The 20870-nt window shown below is 40.0% G+C and overlaps 1 protein-coding gene across 1 annotated transcript; it reads left to right on the top strand.

The window, feature by feature from the left end:
- Window positions 1–7662: 7662 nt before the first annotated feature.
- LOC138211643 (craniofacial development protein 2-like) lies at window positions 7663–10302 on the top strand. Its single transcript, XM_069171617.1, is given in 3 exon segments — window positions 7663–7747; window positions 9501–9770; window positions 9773–10302. Coding segments are annotated over 3 exon segments (885 nt in total).
- The last annotated feature ends 10568 nt before the right edge of the window (window positions 10303–20870 follow it).

Below are 20870 nucleotides of genomic sequence, written 5' to 3'. Positions count from 1 at the left end.
TTATTAATAGTTGCATTTCAGTACATAGCAAGTCCACTCCTTTTGGAAAGTGTTAAGATGTATTACAATGATAACGTGCCGACAGTCCATTTGTAAGGTAGTTTTCAATAAGGTGAGACGGCTGCGTCTCCTTGCTGTTCTGCTGTGCTCTGTCCTTTTTGCCTTCACTTCCTGTTTGTAGTGGGACTCTTCCTGCTCTGGATTCGTGACCCAATAATGAACTATCTCACTAATAAGTATAGCATGTTTAACTAAAGCCTGATATGTTATTATTTGGTGTCTTGGAGCTCCGTTGTCGTCGGAAAAACTATTAGTCAAAGCCTGTATATAAAGATGGACGACTCCTTACCACTTCGTCCCGCTGCACATTGCACGCGGCCATCTTGCGCTGGTTGTAACGAGGTCTCACTTCCAGCACACACCCATTGAACTCCATGTAGCTTTGGCATTTCAATAGTTCCTGTAGTGGATGTTCACTGTATGCTTTTCTAAATCAACAGATTTGTAGTAACTGCTGCAGTAGTGATGCATCAGCTCCTGTTTCCCTATAGATTGGTTGTGTGGTGAGCCTGCAGGTTATAACATTAGCAATAACTTACTCATCAAGTTAGTCTTTGTAACAAAAACTGAAATCATCAAACAGCACAAATATCATGCCTGTCAGAAAAATGAAAACTTTAACAAACACCACGAACACACACTATCATTACAATCCTACGTTTAACACCGTGCAGCCTTCCAGCCCTGTACAATTTAACTGTAAAGATTTATGTCCTCAGTAGGAACGTATGAGCTTGGGGCTCTTTAATTAATCATGTAAAGTCTTCTTTTGTAAGAATTCCTGTGCATTGTCCCTAAACAAAGGATACAACCCTCTCTCCATCTGCTCCTGCATTCTTAAACAATGTATTTCAGCCAAAACACATCAGGACACTTGAACATGAAGCCGTGTGCCGGTTTGCTTCTGTGGTCTGTGTCTCCCCCCAATGTCCCAGTGTAAGGCGGTGGAGCTGTCAGTGTTAGACATGGTCTGTGGGTTATCAGAGCTGGAAGCTGCTATCCAGTGCAGGACAGGACAGTTAAAGCAGACGGGCTGACAGGCTGACAGGTGTCAACTCTCCGGGATTTAGGCTGATCCAGACCTCTCACTCGCCACAGTGTTTCAAGAACAGGTGGCTCACGCTGATATTTCACCACACACACACACACACACACACACACACACACACACACACACACACACACACACACACACACACACACACAAACACACAGAGCCATGTTCACACACACGCAACAGAAAACACACTGCCTCAGAAGCACGGATGCGTGTACAGGGAAGCATGAGGGGTTGGCAAGCATCAGTAAGCATGCATGTACAATATGCATGTAGGTGCTAAAACTGATGCATCACGCCTGGTACATGAGTGTGGTTGTGTTCTCATACAGTGGTGATAAAACCACACACACACAAACACACCAGTATATACTGTATGTTTACAGGCTGCACTAATTATTAAAATACTGTTACATCTATGAAACAGATCATACATCTGTCAGAACTTGTGTCACACACACTCTGACACGTGACACACATGCATGGATGAATACTTCTGTCCCCCCTTGATAAACACCCCGTTTTTTGTGCACAAAAAATGAAATGCTGATTAAGGTTGTGAATAGAGACCAAGCAGCAACCAACAGTGACGTCACCCGTTGGTTTGTAAACGGCCGTATCGAAGCCTCGAGTTCAGAATATGGCCGGCGCCATCTTGCTGGTCCCGATCGGTTTGGAGTCGGTAGTGACCATATTTGAGCGAGCTGGAGGGGAGCGAATGGGGGATCTGACCCATTACCTGACTGCAACACAGGCCTGTCAATCAAACAGACACACCCCCAAAAACATGTCTTTTTGAAGCTTATTTTATAATTAATGACGTGATTATTTTCAGATGGACCTCCAGTACATTCATGTGACTTTAGCGAGTGGCAGACAGAAAACTTTTATTGACTGAGAATTTCATGAGAGAAGTTAAAATGCTAGTCTGAGGAAACCAACGCTTTTCGTAGCCAACCTCTAGCTGCACCTTGTGGTATTGCAGTTTATGGCATTTGCGTTGGCCTCATTTTTCAGAGCTGGAATCTACGTCCAATTTTATATAAAGTCTAAAGAACAGACATGATCTTAGTGTCCTCTGGAAGATACCTTGTGGTCAGCAATCAGGAGAGATCTATGGCATTGACTATTGTTTGTCCTAAACGTCACACTTCCTTAAGTTGTATTGTACTAAGTTTCAAGTACTTTAACCTGCAGCCATTGTTCACCTGCTATAAATATGGCTGAGTTAAGTTTCCAGAGTCAAGTTTCCAGCAGAATATTGCTGACAAAGCAGCATTGTGATAGTGGGAAACATGGCATCAGATCTAAGTGAAAGTGTCAGAAGTCAAATTGTTATTCAAAGCAAAGATGTGCTTTCTCAGCATCAAATCATGAAGACTTCTAAGGAGCAAGTGCATGGAGCTCTGAAACACTGTGGAGACTGGATCCCTTGTGTCCAAAACACAATCAGGCAGGCCAACAGGGATGACACCATCCGAGGATCAATAAATCAAGCTCTGTTTACTGAGAGAGAAGCAACTTCTTCTGACATACAGAATTTGGTAAATAAAGAACACAACTCTCCAATCAGCAAAAGTCCCGTCAAAAGAAGACTGCGTATTAGAGGTCTGATAAACCCCACCCTGACCGAGGAGAGGAAAAACTCCATTCAGTTTTGTGGATGAGGATTCACACTGCAGCAGAATAATGACATCAACCCCTCTGAATATTTATGGAGGCACTGGAAGACTGAGAAAGCCAAAGATGTCTGACATTACAAGAAGCTCTTTGGAACATTGTCACATCATAACGGGAGAACACGGGCTATTAGGTTTGAACAAACGTGTGGAGTCCAGCTTGAGTGCTGCTGCAGACACTAAGAACTGAAATATGCAGCAACTTAGCATCAAATTCCAAATTAATGCAAAATAGAAGTACCGTTTATGGTCGTCTCACACATATACTTTAACATACACAAGTAAGGAGACTGAATGTGTTCAGAGCCTCACATTCTTGCAGCACGTTCCAAAATCATCCACCCTGACAGCTTGTTGTGTAGTTTAATTTCCTGCCTTAAAGCAGCTTTTGAATGCGATTACTCAACGTCTCACTGTTCGCCTAACATGACGCATGCACACATGTACAAAAGCACACATCTGTCACACCCTCAATTAAACAAACACAGCTGCATGACGAGTAGTATCCAAAAAGATCAGGCTCGCTGACTTCTTGAGATGTATGGTGTCATTTAGAAGAAGAGGAAAATAAACTGTTCTCGGAAGAGTTATCACCTAAACAGATCACAGTAATTGAACACAATCAAGGGGAAAGTGGTGGGAGATGAAAGGGGTGGGGGGCACTAAAGAGAACCCCCAGTAATGAGCTGTCAAACTGATTACCGTCATACAAACAGAGCCTGAGCATTGTCTTCATAGCCATTCTGTCTCTCACCCCCTCCATTGTCTGTGTATTTATATATATATATATATATACACTATTATATACCGTATCGCATCATTGTATTCATTTTGCCACTATTACATTATATTATACAACAAGTACTTTGGACCAAGGGATCTGATTGTTCAACTGTATGTTTGGAACGTGCTTAAATCATCATAACATCACACTCTGCTCATCACTGGAAATATCACTTCGCTTTCTCAATGGGAACATAGAATTGGAATTGAATTTCATACAATATGCAATATAATGTTGTTTTTACTTGTTATAGGTATATTAAATGTGACCCATTTGGTGAAATTGGGTCTCTTTGGTCCTTGTTTGTTGCACCTGTACAGTAACACCATGGACAAAAATTCACGAGTTCATTGATTTATTGTTTTGCAGATATGTTAGTTACAACCAGACTGAGCTAGCTGAGCAGTTTAGTGTTTCTATGTCTCTAGAAAGCAATAAAATGGACTAAAAATCCTCTCTGTTGCTAGGTGGTTGCTAAGGGTCGGACTAATTATTGGAGTAGTAAACATTACATACATTACATAAGAGTCTACTGAACCGACTGATTGTTTTCCAGCTCTTAGTCATGGTGTTGCCATGGAAACAGAGGTTGACGGTAAAATAAAAATAATATTTTGAGAGCATAATTGCCACACAATATGAATACATGTTGATTGCATATTTTATTTGGATTATGACTTGTAGTATGATCGCAATATTACACAAGGGTGACGTTAAAACACCCTCTCGTGTAATATCGTTTCATTAGTTACATCAGTATCCATTGCAATTGCACACTTGATTGTATCAAATATTCCATTGTATGACATTGCTACTATAAAACATTATTATTACTGCAGTATGATTGTTACTATTATACTGATATGATATTATGATATATTATATAAGGGGTGTTAATTCAGGTATGTAATTAAGGCCGTGAGGTATTTTTCATACATTGACCCCCAAAGCTTTTATAGAAAGTGCAATACTGGCAAATGATGGTAAACACACAACATGCTGCTGATGACAGAGCTTAACAAAATAGTTCAGGCTTACCAACAGTAACATTACCTTAAGCAGGATACACAGTGTGGCTACATCTACTGTATGTGCTGACACTTGCCAAGGACACACACCCATACTGGCCTCTCATTGAATAGCTGCTTCGCCTGCTAAACACAGAAACCCCCCCTAGAAAGTCTCTCAGAAGGGTATAAATGTGCTTCTAGTGCCTGTCAAAGCAGCACTGATCTTCCCTCTTGGCAGAAACACACACAGTCTTAGAGGAGCTGACATGGCTGGTTAGCTCTGACTGCCGGCATTATGCTCCTATCCATGCTACATTGTGCAGTGGTCAGTCACTCTGCTGTTCACTGGATTCATTCATAAGCATATCCAGTCAAAGTATAGCTTCAGCAGAGACTTTTAAATATCAAGCAATCAACATTTATTTGTATAGCACATTTTAAAACACAACACAGGTTGCCCAAAGTGCGGCACATAGATAAGCAGTCATACATTCGAAATGACTGGATTAATACAAGTAAGTAACGTTAAAATTAAGACAAACTAACAAATCACACAAAAATGCCAAGTTAAGATCAAAGCAGATGGGCCAGGGAAAATAAATATTTTTTTTAAATGGCTTTTAAACTTTGGTAAGGTGGATGACAACCTAATATGAAGGGGAAGGTTGTTCCAGAGTTTAGGGGCAGCAACAGAGAAGGACCGGTTGGCCCAGGTTGTCATTTTTGTTCTAGGAACAACTAAAAACTGTTGGTTGAGAGACCTGAGTGAGCGAGGTGGGGTCAAAACTGACTTTGACAACAGACACAACTTGGAGATCCAATATAAAAGATGAGTCCAAAATCACACCCAGGTTTTTGATATGGAAATGACAGTGGGTTGCCATGGGGCCAAAACACAATGAGGGAGTGTCCGGTATAGCAGCTGAAAGGTGAGAGGGATTGATTAGCAGGATCTCTGTTTTACCTTCATTGAGGAATAGAACATTTGACATCAGCCGGGCAGCTCATTAATCAAATTATAGAGGCAGTTCCAGATTTGAGGGGAAGGTATATTTGAATATCGTCTGCAGAGAGGTGATAAGAAATGTTATGTTTTTGGAAAATGGATCCAAGAGGAAGCATGTAGAGTGAGAACAGTAGTGGACCCAAAATGGACCCCTGTGGTACCCCACAGGTCAGGGGGGCCTGTTGAGAGGAGCAGTTGCCCACGTTGACAGAGAATGATCTGTCATTCAGGTAGGACTTAAAACATCGTAGGGCAGTACCTCGGATGCCGACGGAGGGCTCAAGGCGGGAGATTAAACTCTCATGGTCCACAGTGTCAAAAGCAGCAGTGAGATCAAGTAAAAGCAAAATGACGGGATCACCAACATCAGCAATGAGTAAGAGGTTGTTAAACACTTTTAAAAATGCAGATTCAGTGCTGTGAGACGTTCTAAAACCAGATTGAAAAACATCACAGATGCCATTAAAACTGATAAAAAATTGAAGCTGTTGAAATACAACGTTCTCAAAAATCTTGGACAGAAAAGGGAAGGTGGTTATTGGTCTGTAATTTGATGGGTCAGAGGGCTCCAGATTAGTTTTTTTTGATGAGAGGAATCACTGTTGCGTGTTTAAAATAGACTGGGACTGAACCAGAAGACAGACAGCTGTTGATAATTGACAGTATACATTGGAAGGTTGTCCAATTTCAACAAAAAACTTTTTAAACAGACCTGAGGGGATGATGTCAGAGTGGCACATTGTAGTTTTTAGTTGATCAACAATTTTACTGAGAGCCGTGAGGGAAATGGGCTCAAAGTGGTCCAACACAGCAGAGGAAGTGGGAGAATTAGTTGGATCAATGTAATGGGATGTAACACCAGACCTAAGTTTGGAGATTTTATCCTGGAAGAACCTAAGAAAGGTGTCACACTGTGTCGGAGACGTACTTGAACATGTCGAGTGCCCGAGTGGCTTCAATTAACCAGGATCGAGGCTTCAGATTGGGGCAGTATGACCTCAGGGGGGCGACACTATCAAGAATTACAAAGCAGGTGGAGTTAAAATTTGTTAAAAACATCCCAACTGGGGAGATTCATTAGTAGAAATTGGGGAGTTTCATTAGTAGAAAACAGTGGCATGTCATTTAAAAACTGTTGTGCGGTGCTGGAGGTGATAAAACGAGAGCAGCGAACAGGAGAGGGAGTGTCTGAGTCAGCAGTAACAGCGTCAAAGATAACAGGCTTGTGGTCCGAGAACGTTGCTTCAAAAATTTGACTGATGCTTACAGAAATACCAAAAGATAAAACAAGGTCCAATGTATGACCATGTTCATGAGTGGGACCAGAGACTAACTGCTCAAGATTAAAAGAGTCAATTAGGTTTAAAAAGTAATTCACCATCGGCTTAAAAGAACAACACACATGAATATTACAATCCCCCAAAATGTTAATACTATCATATCTTGGGAAGATTTCAGCTAAAAATTCTGAAAACTCCTGGATAAAAACTCCATTAAGTTTAGGAGGCCGATAGACAAGTGCGCATAAAGTTCTGGTGGGCTGTGAAAACTCAAAGAGTCGAAGCTCAAAGCTAGAGAATGGATCCATTTTAACCTGGCGGCAAAAGAGACGGCTCTTAAAGACTGTGGCAAGCCCACCACCTCTACCATTGCGGCCTGTGATATCCAAAAAGAGGGAGACCTGATTTCTGAGACACCGAGAGCAGATGACTGGATGTGGGAAATGTGTTTTGACTGAGTCGTTGCCACCGATATAAAATCCTCAAGATTGTTTTGGAGCTCAGACTTCAGGCGATGAATGGAATCCTCCAGATGTGAGTAAATTATTTTGTAGTCCTTACATACAGCCATATTAAAATCCAGACATCCAATGGTAAAAATCTCGTATCTTATAAAAAAAAAAAAAAAATGACCACTTGAAAAACAGAATGAAAACAGAATTAAAAACGGAGCTCCCGACAGCACACCGACAGTCAATTTAAGAAAAGGTTTGCAGATGGCACGAGGTCCGAAAATGAAAAACCTTCTCAGTGTGGTCAGTCTTCCTTCATACATTACTTTGCAAGATGGGCAATGCTGCCGATCTGAGAAGGTTTCGCGATGATACGGGTGTGCTGACCGACAGCTGTGTGCTCTGTCTGCTCATGAGAGGTTTAGAGGTGGTCTGCTTCAACTGCAGCATCTGAATGAATGTTATATAATACCTGAAGCGCACAATGTGATTGGTTGATGCCAATAATTTTGGTGTAAAAGTTTAAAAAAATTCACCTCCCTCTGCAAAAATAAAGTGCCACTTTTCCCTGCGTAATATTTACATTCTGTGTAAAAGGGCTTGTGACTAAAAACAGGCTGAAAAAAATATATTGACCAGAAATTTAATTGAATAAAAGTGTATGAAGGATGCTGCTTTTATGACTGTAGTTGTTTTCTTATTGGACTTGTCCAGAATATGGTGAGAGATGAATCATTGGACTGCATTATGTGTTTTTTCGACATCTCGTTAGACTCGTGCCACTCAACTCTCAAATGTGTATTTGTCTTTGTATTGAGGGGGTTATAAACTGTAACCTTACAATAACATCCATGTACAGTATATGTAAAGGCTCTTTTGGAAGAACAGAGTTATATCAAAGCTCCAGAAACTCAGATCATATTTGCCAATGAGGCCTAAAACTGTTGTTATAGGAGTACATCAACTTTTTCTTTAATTTTTCACCTGTATGTATACAGTACGTCATATACACATACATTTTCATGTTGAAAAATGGTAATGATACCGATTTAAAACCATTAACATGTTTATTTTAGTTCAATTTTTCACAGGAAGTCTGCGTGCTCATTTCCTCTGTGAGTGACTCTGTGCACAGTAACGGGTTAGACATATTCCCCAGACTAGATGGGAGATCAGGGTGGTGTTCCCAACAAAAAGGTTCATGTTAGGTGCACACTGCAGAAGTGGTGAGTCGAGCTGTATACAAGGGCGAATAATCCCACTGTGCATCAACAGCTGAAAGCTCCAGTGCAGTGCAAAGATCTGAATCTTATATATCAAGGACTTGCTGATATACATCTCTTCATAACCATAACCACTCCCTAGTTTTGTTATTGATGTAACAGAACACATCAATAAATCCTAGGCTGTACACAGGCACACTGTAAACCAGAGCGACCTTGACATTAGAGGTGCGAAAGTGAACTCCATAAATATGACACGCTGTTCTATGTAGAACACATTGAAGCTATGCAATCAGATAACAAGTGTGAGACATTGTGGTTACGAGAGCAAATACAACATGTTTATCAAGATAAAGCCGCATCCCATCAGTTACACACCAAGATTAGAATTACTGCAGTTGTCTGTCTCCGCTAACCACCCAAGTTGTTGTTGACATACATACCCGTCCAACCTCGTGTGTTGTTGCCAAAGCTATACATTATAAAATGTGGATAGTTGACACACAACTTCAATCCTGACAGTACAGATGATCACCCAGATGTAATGTTGTCAGGTCAGATGTCAGGAGATTTATGGAGACCGGTGAGGAGGGTGGCTGGACACCCTGGTGGAATTAAAAACAAGATTCATCTCTAAAGGGCGTATGAGCTCATGCTGTATATGAGCCATTGGCCATCCAGCAACTCTCTTCAGCTTCCTGACACTGGATAGATGAAGTTCATTAGCCCTGTAAAGCAATTAGTCTGGGAGAGGGACCTCCAATATAAACATCCCCCTTCCAATCCACACCAGGCCAACGTGGAAGGATAGGCCTACAACCAGCATGGAAAAAACACAAAGCCAAAGGCCCTATTATCCCAGACCAAGGTGGCAGTCTGACCAGAAATGGAGCAGGGGATGCTACGAATCTCTGGGTAAAGACAGGCCACAAATAGAATCTGAATGTAGGAACGTATAATGTCAGGATGCTGATGCAAGAAGAGAGACTCCTAGAACTGGAGGAGGAACTAGAGGGGATCAAATGGGACATCGTAGGAATCAGCGAAGTACGTAGGAAGGGCGAGCAGTTTGAAGAACTAAAAAGTGGACACCATTTTTACCATATTGGATTGAAAGACAAAAGTCAAGCAGGGGTAGGTTTCCTTGTGCATAGAAACCTCGTAGGAAACGTAATAGAAATAAAAGGAGTAAATTAACATTTGGCACAACTCACACTGAAAATTATAAAGTAAAGATGATTCAGGTGTATGCACCAGCATCTACCCATGGAGATGAAGAAGTAGAACAACTCTATGAAGACATCGCAAACCTGTTAGAGGAAGGGAATGCACAGTTTAAAATACTAATGGGAGACTTCAACGCTAAGGTGGGGAAAAAAGAAGACGGAGAAGAGGAAGCAGTTGGAAACTTCGGTACAAACCACAGGAACAACAGTGGAGATAGACTTGTGGAATTTGCCATAAGCAACAAACTGAAGATTTTGAATACCTTCTTTAAAAAGAGGGGTTCAAGGAAGTGGACATGGAAAAGTCCAGATGGGAGAACAAAGAACGAAATAGACTTCATACTGTCAAACAAATTAAACAACATTCAAGATGTCACAACAATCAACAAAGCAAATATAGGTAGCGACCACAGAATGCTAATGTGCAAGTTGAAAATCAACACCCGTCTCGAGAGAAATAAACTGGTCAGACCCAAATACAGCAACATCAATTTAGAAAAGCACCAGGCCCAGACAATATACTAATGGACACACTCAAAGAAGGTGGAGATATAGTTTGCACAGAGTTTGCGAAACTATTCTCCGCATGTATACAACAAGAGAAAGTACCGCAAGAGTGGAAAAAAGTCAACATGATAATTCTGCACAAAAAAGGGGATAAGAAAGACTTGAAAAAGTATAGGCCCATCAGTTTACTTTCGAACATCTACAAACTTTTCACAAAGATTATCACCAACAGACTGGAAAGCACATTGGATGAAAGCCAACCAAAAGAGCAAGCAGGTTTCAGAAGAAATTACTCAACAATGGACCACATACACTCTCCAAATCAACTCAAAGAGAAGTGCCTTGAATACAACATCCCTCTCTGTGTAGCGTTTGTCGACTACGAGAAGGCTTTTGATTCCGTAGAGACCCAGTTTGTATTGAAAGCACTTCAAGAACAAGGCATTAATGGTAAATACGTAGCGTTAATAAGAGACATCGACTGTGACTGCACTACCACAGTGAGATTACATAATCAGTATCTATCATAAATGTGAAATGTGGTCACAATCTCTTCTTCTGCTCCTCAGTAATGGTGTTACATAATGCACATCATATCTATATATGTTTTTATTATTATTGATTTTTGGCCACAAATGTGTTTTGTGAGGTCACAGTGACCTTTGACCCAACAAATTCTAATAGGTTTGCCCTTGAGCACAAGTAAATGTCAATGCCAATGTTAATACAAATCCGTCAAGGTGTTCCTGAGATATCGCATTCACAATAACAGAACTGAACGAAAGGACGGCTGCTATATTAACAAAATGTCCTCACTTCATCGTTGAGTCCAAGTGAATACTCCAAATTGACTTGCTAAATTTGAAGAAAGTCCCTCAAGTCATTCCTGGGATATCGCGTTCACAAGAAAGATGAGTTCACAGTGACCATGACCTCTGACCTCTGACCACCAAAAATGTAATTACTTTATTGTTGAGTGAAGATTTGTGAAAAAATTGAAGAGTTCCACAGATGTTTTGCTCACAAGCGGCATCAATGTGAGGTGACCTTGACCTTTGACCTCTAAAATCAAATCAGTTTATCCTTTAGTTAAAGTGAATGTTTGGGACAAATTTAGATAAATAATATATCATATTCAGTCTAGCAAGTTTAAGATCACACGTTTTCCTGAGTAACTAATAGATACACTTTTTTGTCACATTTCTTCCATTCAACAAAAATATGATCATTAGGGGGTTAAGAACATAAAGTCTGATAAGATGCTTTTTCTTACGTCAATTTCCAGTGTTTGATATTAATGTCTGAAGAGCTGCATGCCAATAAACCTGCATTATCAGCTTTCAGACCATATCTTTTCATAACATTGCCACCCAGTGGATATAATCAGCAATAGATCAGCCATCCAGGCCAACTTAAGCAGTCAACAGACAACATATTTTAAGTACAAGAAACGTGTCCTGTGAAACACTCCACTGAAGCCTGATTGCAGGTCACGTCACCCTCCAGGCTGCTCACAGACCCTCGTGGAGCCTAAAACCACTTTTCTTTAACAGTAGACAAGTTCATACTCAGAAGTTACTTCATTTTTTTGTCAGTTGGCCCCATTTGCTGCTGTTTTAGTCATTCTCATCTCAGCTGCCTGGCAGATCCGTGACTGAATATGTCTTTAAATCCCAACAGCTCTTTTGACAGCCTCCACCAATTTACTTGCTCACAATCACACTGTGGTGCCAATCAAGCAACAGCCCAGGAGGCCCTGTTGCACCCTCCATACGTAATTTCTGAAAAAGTGATTATACTTTCAGGGAAGGCTTTTCATGTGTGTAATTTTACCTAAAATAGATTGTCTTGGCCAAGCCAACCATTGTGTAGATAAATAATGCCCTATGGAGGCTGGTAAAATAATTAAATTTCCACAAATTTAAGCATAATTCGCTTCGATAATGCACACTTCTGGTGTTGTGAGAGTGACTGTTCCATGATTTTGCAGTATCAAATACGCAATCTCAGTTTTTGTCTTAACCTTTTTCTGACCTGACAAAAGAGGAAACATCAAACTGGTTAACAGCAGAAAGGAAACTGACCACCACTGTGTACGCCCGGTTGTTGGTGGCTGCAGTCAGGTACACCATGAATCATAAATGTTAATTTAATAAGTAGCCCCATGTATTTTATATTTTTATGATTTATATATAATTGCTCAATATATATTATAATCTGTGGGCTTTCTTCAGCAATGCACACGTATGCACTCTTTGCTTATAAACTTGTGTATTCTTCATCCAAATGTTTGCCAGCTTATGAATTTAACAAAGTTAGTTTTAAATGTCATTCTGAGGCCCCATTGAATTGAGTCATTTCCAGCAGTGCTTCAGGAACGTTCAAGTGTATTAGAATGCCCCAAATTTTAAACCGACATTCACATATTTTGTCTACAATTTTTTAAATTGGTCTGCTCTTTCAGCCATTTCTGAAGCAATATAACTCACTAACTTGTGACTTTGGTTGTCTGCAGACAACACAGCTATCTGTGAACTGAAACACTTCCCACAATTTTTCACATACATGGACATTAACAATAAAAAACAATGTTCAGCTGTGTTTCCTCTAACATCTGATATTGTTATGTCAGTGATATTTATACCGATATTAATGTTCCTGACGTCTGTCTCTCTCTTTTATGCCAAACCCTTTTATTATTAGCACTACTAGCTGGCATTATTACAATCAGATCTATAATGTTTCTTCTGTTTATCCTTTTATATATTTGCCGTCAACAGTAGATTATTTATTTCCTTTAAGGTCTGTTTTTGTTCCCTGTTTGAGACTTTTCTCCTTAAAATGTGTACAATAAAAAGGAAATGGAGAGAAAACAGATTCCTGAGGTGATAGTGGGAGGTGGAGGTTGATAGAAATAAAATAAATAAAAATAAAAAAAGGAAACGCACTGAGTTTTGTCGCTTCATGATAATAAATGGATACTGCTCCTTGGATCATTTTAACGCATCATAAACTCTCCCCTTCTCTTGCTTTCCCTCCTACCTTCCCGTTTCTTTCAGCAACTCTCCCTCTGCTTTCATTTGAAAGGTGCATGCTTCAGAGGTTTGGCTAATATTCCCAACTGGCTGTCAGGTTTCATATGGAGCCCCCCCCCCCCCCCCCCCCCCCCCCCCCCTGCTAACGTAGCATACAACCATTGGCCTTTGTTAAAAGGAAGAGTGGCACCTCAAAGAGATTCAATATTAAAGGGAATCATTTTTGGACAGCAGAGACAGAAGAGACAAAAGAATGGAGATAAATACAAAGTGTGAGAACAAGCTATTAAGAAACATGACAGCTGTGGTCTGTTTCCCGCGTCATCTTCTTTGTTGATCAGTGAGTTTAACTTCCTGTCTGGAAGTTCTTAAAAATGTATCTCCTTCTTGGTTTATGTCACTGCAGTCACATTAAATCCACACAAAACATCACCAGAGTCTCCTTGTAGGAACTGTGTTGATTTGCACTTCGTCGCAGAAACTCTCACATGTCAGATTTGAGACATTCTCCATTCAGTATCAAAGGTTTGGTTTGATGTCACAGTTCCCAAACACTTAATAAATCCAAGAGTCGGAGTCAGCTGTCACATGCTAGTTCTAAAAATATACTGTACATTCAAAGAAGTTCAAAGCAGTCAGAAATAAATCATAGTATCAGAATAACCAAATTATTTAATTATTCAGTACAGTGTTGAAAAGGTTATTTCTGAAGTATGTTTACACAACCTCTCTATGCAACTAGATTATATTTGACATTGTTAATTTCGTTCAAGTTGAAAATTAAATATCTAAAAATCAAAAAAAGTAGTCAGCTTCGTAATGTGATAAGAAATAGATGGACATTGGATATTAAATTATGTGGAACACTTCAATATTACTCAAAAGGACAATTGTTTATGTGACAATAATTGTCATATTAGGGTTAGGGTTGGTGTGATGGCTTTTTTGTGTGTTCACAAATATTTTAGGAGTTGTCTAAAAATATGACTTGCCAAAATAATGGAAAAAAATAAATGTTTAAGAAAACAACAACAAAAAAAATCATATTAATATACAAAATAATGACATTAGATATATTGATAAAAAAAGTGAGTCAAACTCCAGGTGTATGCAGAAATGTCATGTTTCATTTAAATCTATCACAAAAGTAAATAACTGTTAGTACATATGCATGCATTTAAAACCCCTTAACATCCACCTAGTTTTCGCAATAAAATACAAAATGATTCGCAGCATTTTGTTCACTGGACTCATGTTGTGAAAATTGTGTGCACATAGTGAAGTATGTGCTACTATGACAACACAAAAGGCAAGAATGTGCAATTTTGCTATATATGCACTCGTATCACAAAGTACTATTATTGCTGTGGGATTGGCCTCTTCAAAAAGTTTTACACAGTTTGAATCATGACAATTGTGTGCTTTTATACAATGATTCAGAATGAGCTGATGTCATTCAAAATACAGCAGCAGAATGGTCGCTTGGTATTATTATGTTATTATTATTTGTGGAGTCGAGTCTTAAGGGTTTAATCAGCTGTTGTCAATTCATACAAAAGGTAGCTTCGACCAATAAAACCGGTCAACTGTACATTTGGAACGTTCTCAAATCAACACGACAGCACACATGGCGCTACTATCGTAAAAATACACGTGTCCAAGGATTTCCTTTTTCTGAAGATTTCTTAGTAACACCAAGATTGAGCAGTTTTGTGTTTCTATGTGTGGTATTTATTCAGTATGAGAAATCCCACCATATCTAGAAGCATTAAAACAGACTAGAAATCGTCTCTGTTGCTAGGTCGTTAGCAAGGGTCGAGAGTGATGCTTACAGACCTCAGCGCAAGTGCTTCGGTCCTGACCGCGTCACTGTTGTACCAATTCACAATATGAAAGCACACCTGTGTGTGTAATATAGCTTGACTATTAAATGTTAACAATAAATCAAGACAGCTTGTGTGTATGAAAAGGACCACACATTGTAATAAATCAACAGAGAATTGTCACTCAGCTCAACTCAGAACCCTTTCAGATCCACCAGGACGGTGAATTTTAGACTTAACTTTGCCATTTGGCCAGTGAAAGCGGACCTTGCTCTGTGACTGCTGGATGTGTGAATGGTAACTAACATATCAGCTTTATAAGTTCAATAGATGTCTGTTTGTTTCTGCTGCCCCTAAGTGGCCACATTTTTTTTTAATGTGATTTAAGATGAAGAATTGTTCAATTACCACCTTAATAGTTTCACAAATGAATCACTCTATTGGTGTGAAGTTAACTTTATTGAGTGAGCATCAAAGCACAATACGCATGTGCTTTGATTGAAGGTAGTACTGAGTCGAGCTAGTTGAGCTTTGGTTGAAAGACAGTTAATCACTGCTATCTGTGCACACAACTTTGGTATCATATAAACTTAAACTGGAGAGCTTTTTCAAACAAAAATTCCCGTGCAGCACACCTGAGTACGACTCCTGTCATTCGGTTATCTGGTTAACTTGGTCATTTCCATTTTCAAACATTTCCAGATGAATGGAGTGTTAACGCATTCATGTTGACATCTCTAACTGTAAAATAAAACCCACTGGTTGGTTCCATTAGACTGGACTTTACTAGAGATAGAAGTTTACTGAAGGTTCAGTGTTGTAGCACCGTTGGCTTTTACAGTTTGATCAATCTTTTAAGAATGAAAGATAAAAAACAGATGGTGTGAGAGGGTGCAGTGTTTTAGTCCCTAATAGAGAAACACAGGGGTAGAAAAGGAAACAGAGACAGACTAAGAGCTTGCAGTCGGCCAGCCAGCTAGTAGTCAGTAATTTAGACTAAAAAGGTCAGAACAACTGATGGCTCCATCCATCTAAAATGGCAGCTGACCTGTGCGAGTGGGTTTGGGGTCAGGGTGGATTAGACAGAGATGCACAACAACGGCCGTGCGATGCCAAACTGTGAGAGCCGAGCCGATTCTCTGCTGTCGACGACGGGCTTGTCTTCATTTTCTGTTTGCATTTCATTTAGTCAATGACACGTCCTAATATCTCTCCTTCATTTCATCTCCAGCAAGAAGTTGCAACGGGTTGTCTGATGGCTCCATCGATCTAACATGGCAGCTGACCCCTGTGAGCTTCCAAGAGTTGGGCGGGAAGAAGCAGGAAAACACATGCAGATGACTTTAATAAAGCTGGAAAGAGAAAAACTATCATCGCCACAGAGAGTATTTACCAGGTGAGAGAGAGAACTAAAGCTTCTATTTTGGAACAAGATGTGGATTTGGAGATTGGGTTGAAGCTCTACGTCTGTACCTCCATCATATCTAACAGCCCCTCTCCTCACTACAGGCTATCTGCTGATGGCTTCATCCATCTAACATGACAACCAACCTCTGAGAATTGCTTCGGGGACATGATGGGTCAAAGCTAGAGAGATAGAAAGATCGAAATACAAAGAGACAGAGAAAGAGGGTGAAACGTGTTTGAGTTCGCTGGTCTTTAATATAACTTTGATGATGAATGATCTAATCAAGGACCAGTATTGATACGACGGGGCCCTGTGAAATCTGGATAAATACAAATTAATTTCTCCCTTTAAAGTCGCATGGGTAACTCGTACAATACTGGAGAACCAGAATTCATACATTTCATGTGACGTGCTTGTTGTATTTATAAGTAGCAGAGGAAATGTAGCAGCCTGATCTGAGACAGACAGTCTAAGTCATGGAAAGAATTATGAACACACTGAAGAGTCTCTATAAAGTCTCCATAGATCCTCAGGTTCGATAAACCTGCACTGGTGCAATGGTTGCGCTACAAAAACCGGTATGACCACATCATCATGTATTTTAATCATGGCAATCAAAGGCTTCTTTATCCTGTGGGACAACGATGAGTGTATCATTTTATTGGATGTTATATTGTGTGAGATGACTCCAATGACTTCTCTATCTCAATCTGTGTCACACAACTTTATTCCTTTCACCAAAACCATCGTTTTGGAGTGACGACCACAGATTTCACCTCGTTTCTCCTTCGATTCTCAACCTTCATCTCAGACGGCTGGAAATCACACAATGGAAACGAGGCCTTAAATCTGTAAGTCAAAGTGTCCCTCTGGGCATATTTGTCTTATGTCAATGTCAATGATTTTAAGGCTGCCAGTTCTACTTGCAATCTCTTTCTTTATGCAAATGATGTTGCATTGATTGCATCGTATTTATTTATTTACACCAATGGCAAAAATAATCATTATGTTAGACAAGCTTTACATTCTAATTTACCTCTGCCTCATAATTAATGTAATATCATGACTTCCTCTATGTTCACTTGTTGCCTTAATACATTCTGTGTAGCGTCCATTTCCACAACATGGATTCCAACAATAGTCATGCTCATCACTCTGCTGCCTTTAATTTCATGTCTAGAATACATATCAATTAACCACCTATAAAGTCCAGTCCTTTATCTAATCATCCAACTGGATGTAAAGTTGGCCCAACAACATAAGAGAATAAGTCAATTTTGAGTCTGATTCTCCCTTCCTGACAATTGTAGCTGGTCTGAACCGATCAGCTGCCTAAATGATCCCGTCCTCTGGTTGGGGTGTACATATAACATTGTAGTGTTAACTTGTGGACCAGTCTCCCCGATTTTCCAAAAACTGAACAGAAACCTGCAATAGCCAATGAGAGAAAGCTGACTAGGAAGCACCACCAACTTCTATGCAAGCCCAAAGTACAGTGGTATGTAATATTAAACTTTCAGGAATGTGCTCTACATACAACAAACATGTGTCACACAAGAACGGCCTCATTTACAGTCCTCTGAGGGGAATTTCATCCAATTTCATCTCAGTTTATTTCACCAATCCGGACATTTTAATTATTAACAACTTCAGTATTCATCTAAATAATGCATCTGACCCCCTCAGTGAGCCAAAGTCTTCACTTATCGACATATTTGCATGCAATCAACTTGTATATGAAAAGACCTGCGAACACCTTTGATCTGGATGTGGCTCGATTAAAATATCGCTTCTGATCTAACAGTTCTGTCATATCCTTCAGCTCGTTCTCGTCATGTATTTTTTATTTAAACTGCCATGTCAACTGACTAACGGTTGACACCGTGGCAACGAAGCTGAAAAGACTGGAACGAGTCAAAGTATTTTGAAGAAATGAAAGGTCAACAGGACGTCATGTGTCTGATACTTGGTAGAGAAAAGAGTGACTGATTAATGATGTTTAGATTTAAGGTTTTGATCAGTATGTGAACTTAACTAATATGAAATATTTACAACTAGTTTAATGGATGGTTCAGCTCGACTTAAAATGACTCCAAATCTAACAAACGTTGAGGGGGAAGGAGAGCAGAATGTACCCCCGTAATGCCGTTGAGGAAACAGAATCAGTAGATTACTTCCTAACATGTGACTGTCAGCCCCATGGGTGTGGATGTTCAACCTCTTTTAACATCAAATGACTTGGCTTGCTTACACAAGACATCTTATTCCCAGGCACAGCTAATTATCTTTGCCTCAGCAAAATCACACAGAGCCTGGTAGGATCATGCAACAGCAGCAGGAAAGAGGTCAGGAGGCATGAAAATGCAGAAAGAGAAAATATGATCAAAGGAAAATTTCACAATCATTGTGGTTTTCCTAAAAAAGCGAGTGGATTCTTAGGGCACATGGATGAATGTGCCCTATGGGACACCTGTTTTCTTGTGTGTTATTCCTGGCCGTGAAGCATTTAACAACATGACGGCAACTATTAACGTTATCTTATTCAATTCATTGTTTGATGACTGCAAACATTTTGGGTGTCAAAATGAGACATTTTCAAATTCTACATTTGATTTTGAACAAAGTGGTTTTGTCAAAAGAAAAAAAAAAGGGGGGGAGGCACACCTTAATATTGTTTTCATGGAATCAGAGACTTGTTAATGTAGGCAAAGATACCATGAGCACAAATTTAGCATTTCAATTTCTAAAATTGGACTTCCAATATTCACTGCATTTTCTCAGCTGAATAAAACTGAATGTGCACATTTTTTTCCCAAGTAAGGTAACAGCATACTTTGCTTCACCGTGCCGACAGAGAACAAGCAATTAAAGTGGATGAAATGATATTGTAGCCTCTTAACTTTGTTGCATATTCCGCTTATTTTGACATCTGTCAGAGAATGAAAGGCTGCATAAAAGAGGAATGGTTTGCAGACAGTTATGAGTCTGAATTTATCATCCTAATAGAAACTAGTCTAAACAGGTCGCTGCTCTACCGACAGTCAGCTCTGTTAAATTAAGTCAGTACTGATTTTTGGATCATATTCAGTCTCAGCCCTAATTTCAAAACCAAAAGAGGAATTGAACACTCCATGCAACTTTTAAAATGGATATATTTATTGAACACAGTAAAATGTCTTGTTAGGAGTTCATCTTATGTGTGGAGAACATGACGGCCTAACCATGATTCTAGTATGTCTAGAAGCACACGCAAATCAGCTGTTTTGAGTCCGCAGCTACTGACAGACATGCTGCAGAAATCTTTAATTGGCCTTTAATAGCACTTCTGTTTGCTCTTCAAATTTCATCCATTTGTTGTTTTTTTGTTTTTTTTATTTGGGTGCCCCTAAAATTAAATATGCGCCCTGTTACAAATAAATTAGGTACAAACTCAGAGGAGTTTATGATTGATTGGAGCTAGCATGTGTCTGCGGGACAAGCTCGTTGGCAGTTAGCTTCCCAGCTACAGCAGTTAACCCACGAACCCCCTGAATAAATCAGGATGACAGTTTGTACAGACAAATATTTCACCATGAAAGGTGAATGAATTGTGTAGTGCCACAGTCTGGTGTAAAAAGAAAAGGAAGAGTGACTCACTGAGTAACTGAGGTGTTTCGGTATATATTTTGAACACACACCTGCCAGCTAAGTAGAAACATGAAGATTTGTATTGTATGTCATTAGCCATACTACATAAGTGCTCCCTCACAGGAGGAAAAACAAAAGGCAGTTGATGAAACCAAGTGCAAACTGAATCGGAGCCGTTTACATGCTGACACAGATGGACTGAAGGCTGCGGGAGAGTCTGTCTAACTAAGATGAGCTGGTTCTATCTGCTCTATCTGTTCTGATTCTGCAGCATGCAGCGCTCAGCCCTGGGCCAAATGTGTGCTGCAAGTTACTGTTGACATCACCATATGGCTGGGAGCCACACGGGGAGAGATCAGCGAGGAAACCAAGGAAGGATGGGAGGGAGGGAAGAAGCATGAAGCAGCAATTAAGCTGCTGCTTAAAGAGGAGATGAAGGGTGTCGGAGATGAAACGGCAAAGGTGGGATTCCTCTTTGGAGCGGTGGACGGCAAAGAAAAGAAGACCGATGGAAGGAACACAAAAATGGAACAACTGAGAAAAGAAGAAAGGATTGTACGGTTCCACAAATGTTGTAGGTGTTAGCTTGCTGACGAGCCCCGTGACGAGTGGGTACGTCAAGTATTGTGTCGCCTCTGTCCCAGAAATATTCTTAAAATGAGCATAAATCTGTGAACATGTGGAGGACGGCCA

The sequence above is a fragment of the Embiotoca jacksoni genome, unplaced genomic scaffold (assembly GCF_022577435.1).
Source record: "Embiotoca jacksoni isolate LCO1_2020_lvr unplaced genomic scaffold, fEmbJac1.0.p SCAF_5, whole genome shotgun sequence".
NCBI classification, from domain to species: domain Eukaryota; kingdom Metazoa; phylum Chordata; class Actinopteri; family Embiotocidae; genus Embiotoca; species Embiotoca jacksoni.
The sequence above is the reverse complement of the archived record's forward strand: the minus strand, read 5'-3'. Positions and strand labels throughout refer to the sequence as shown.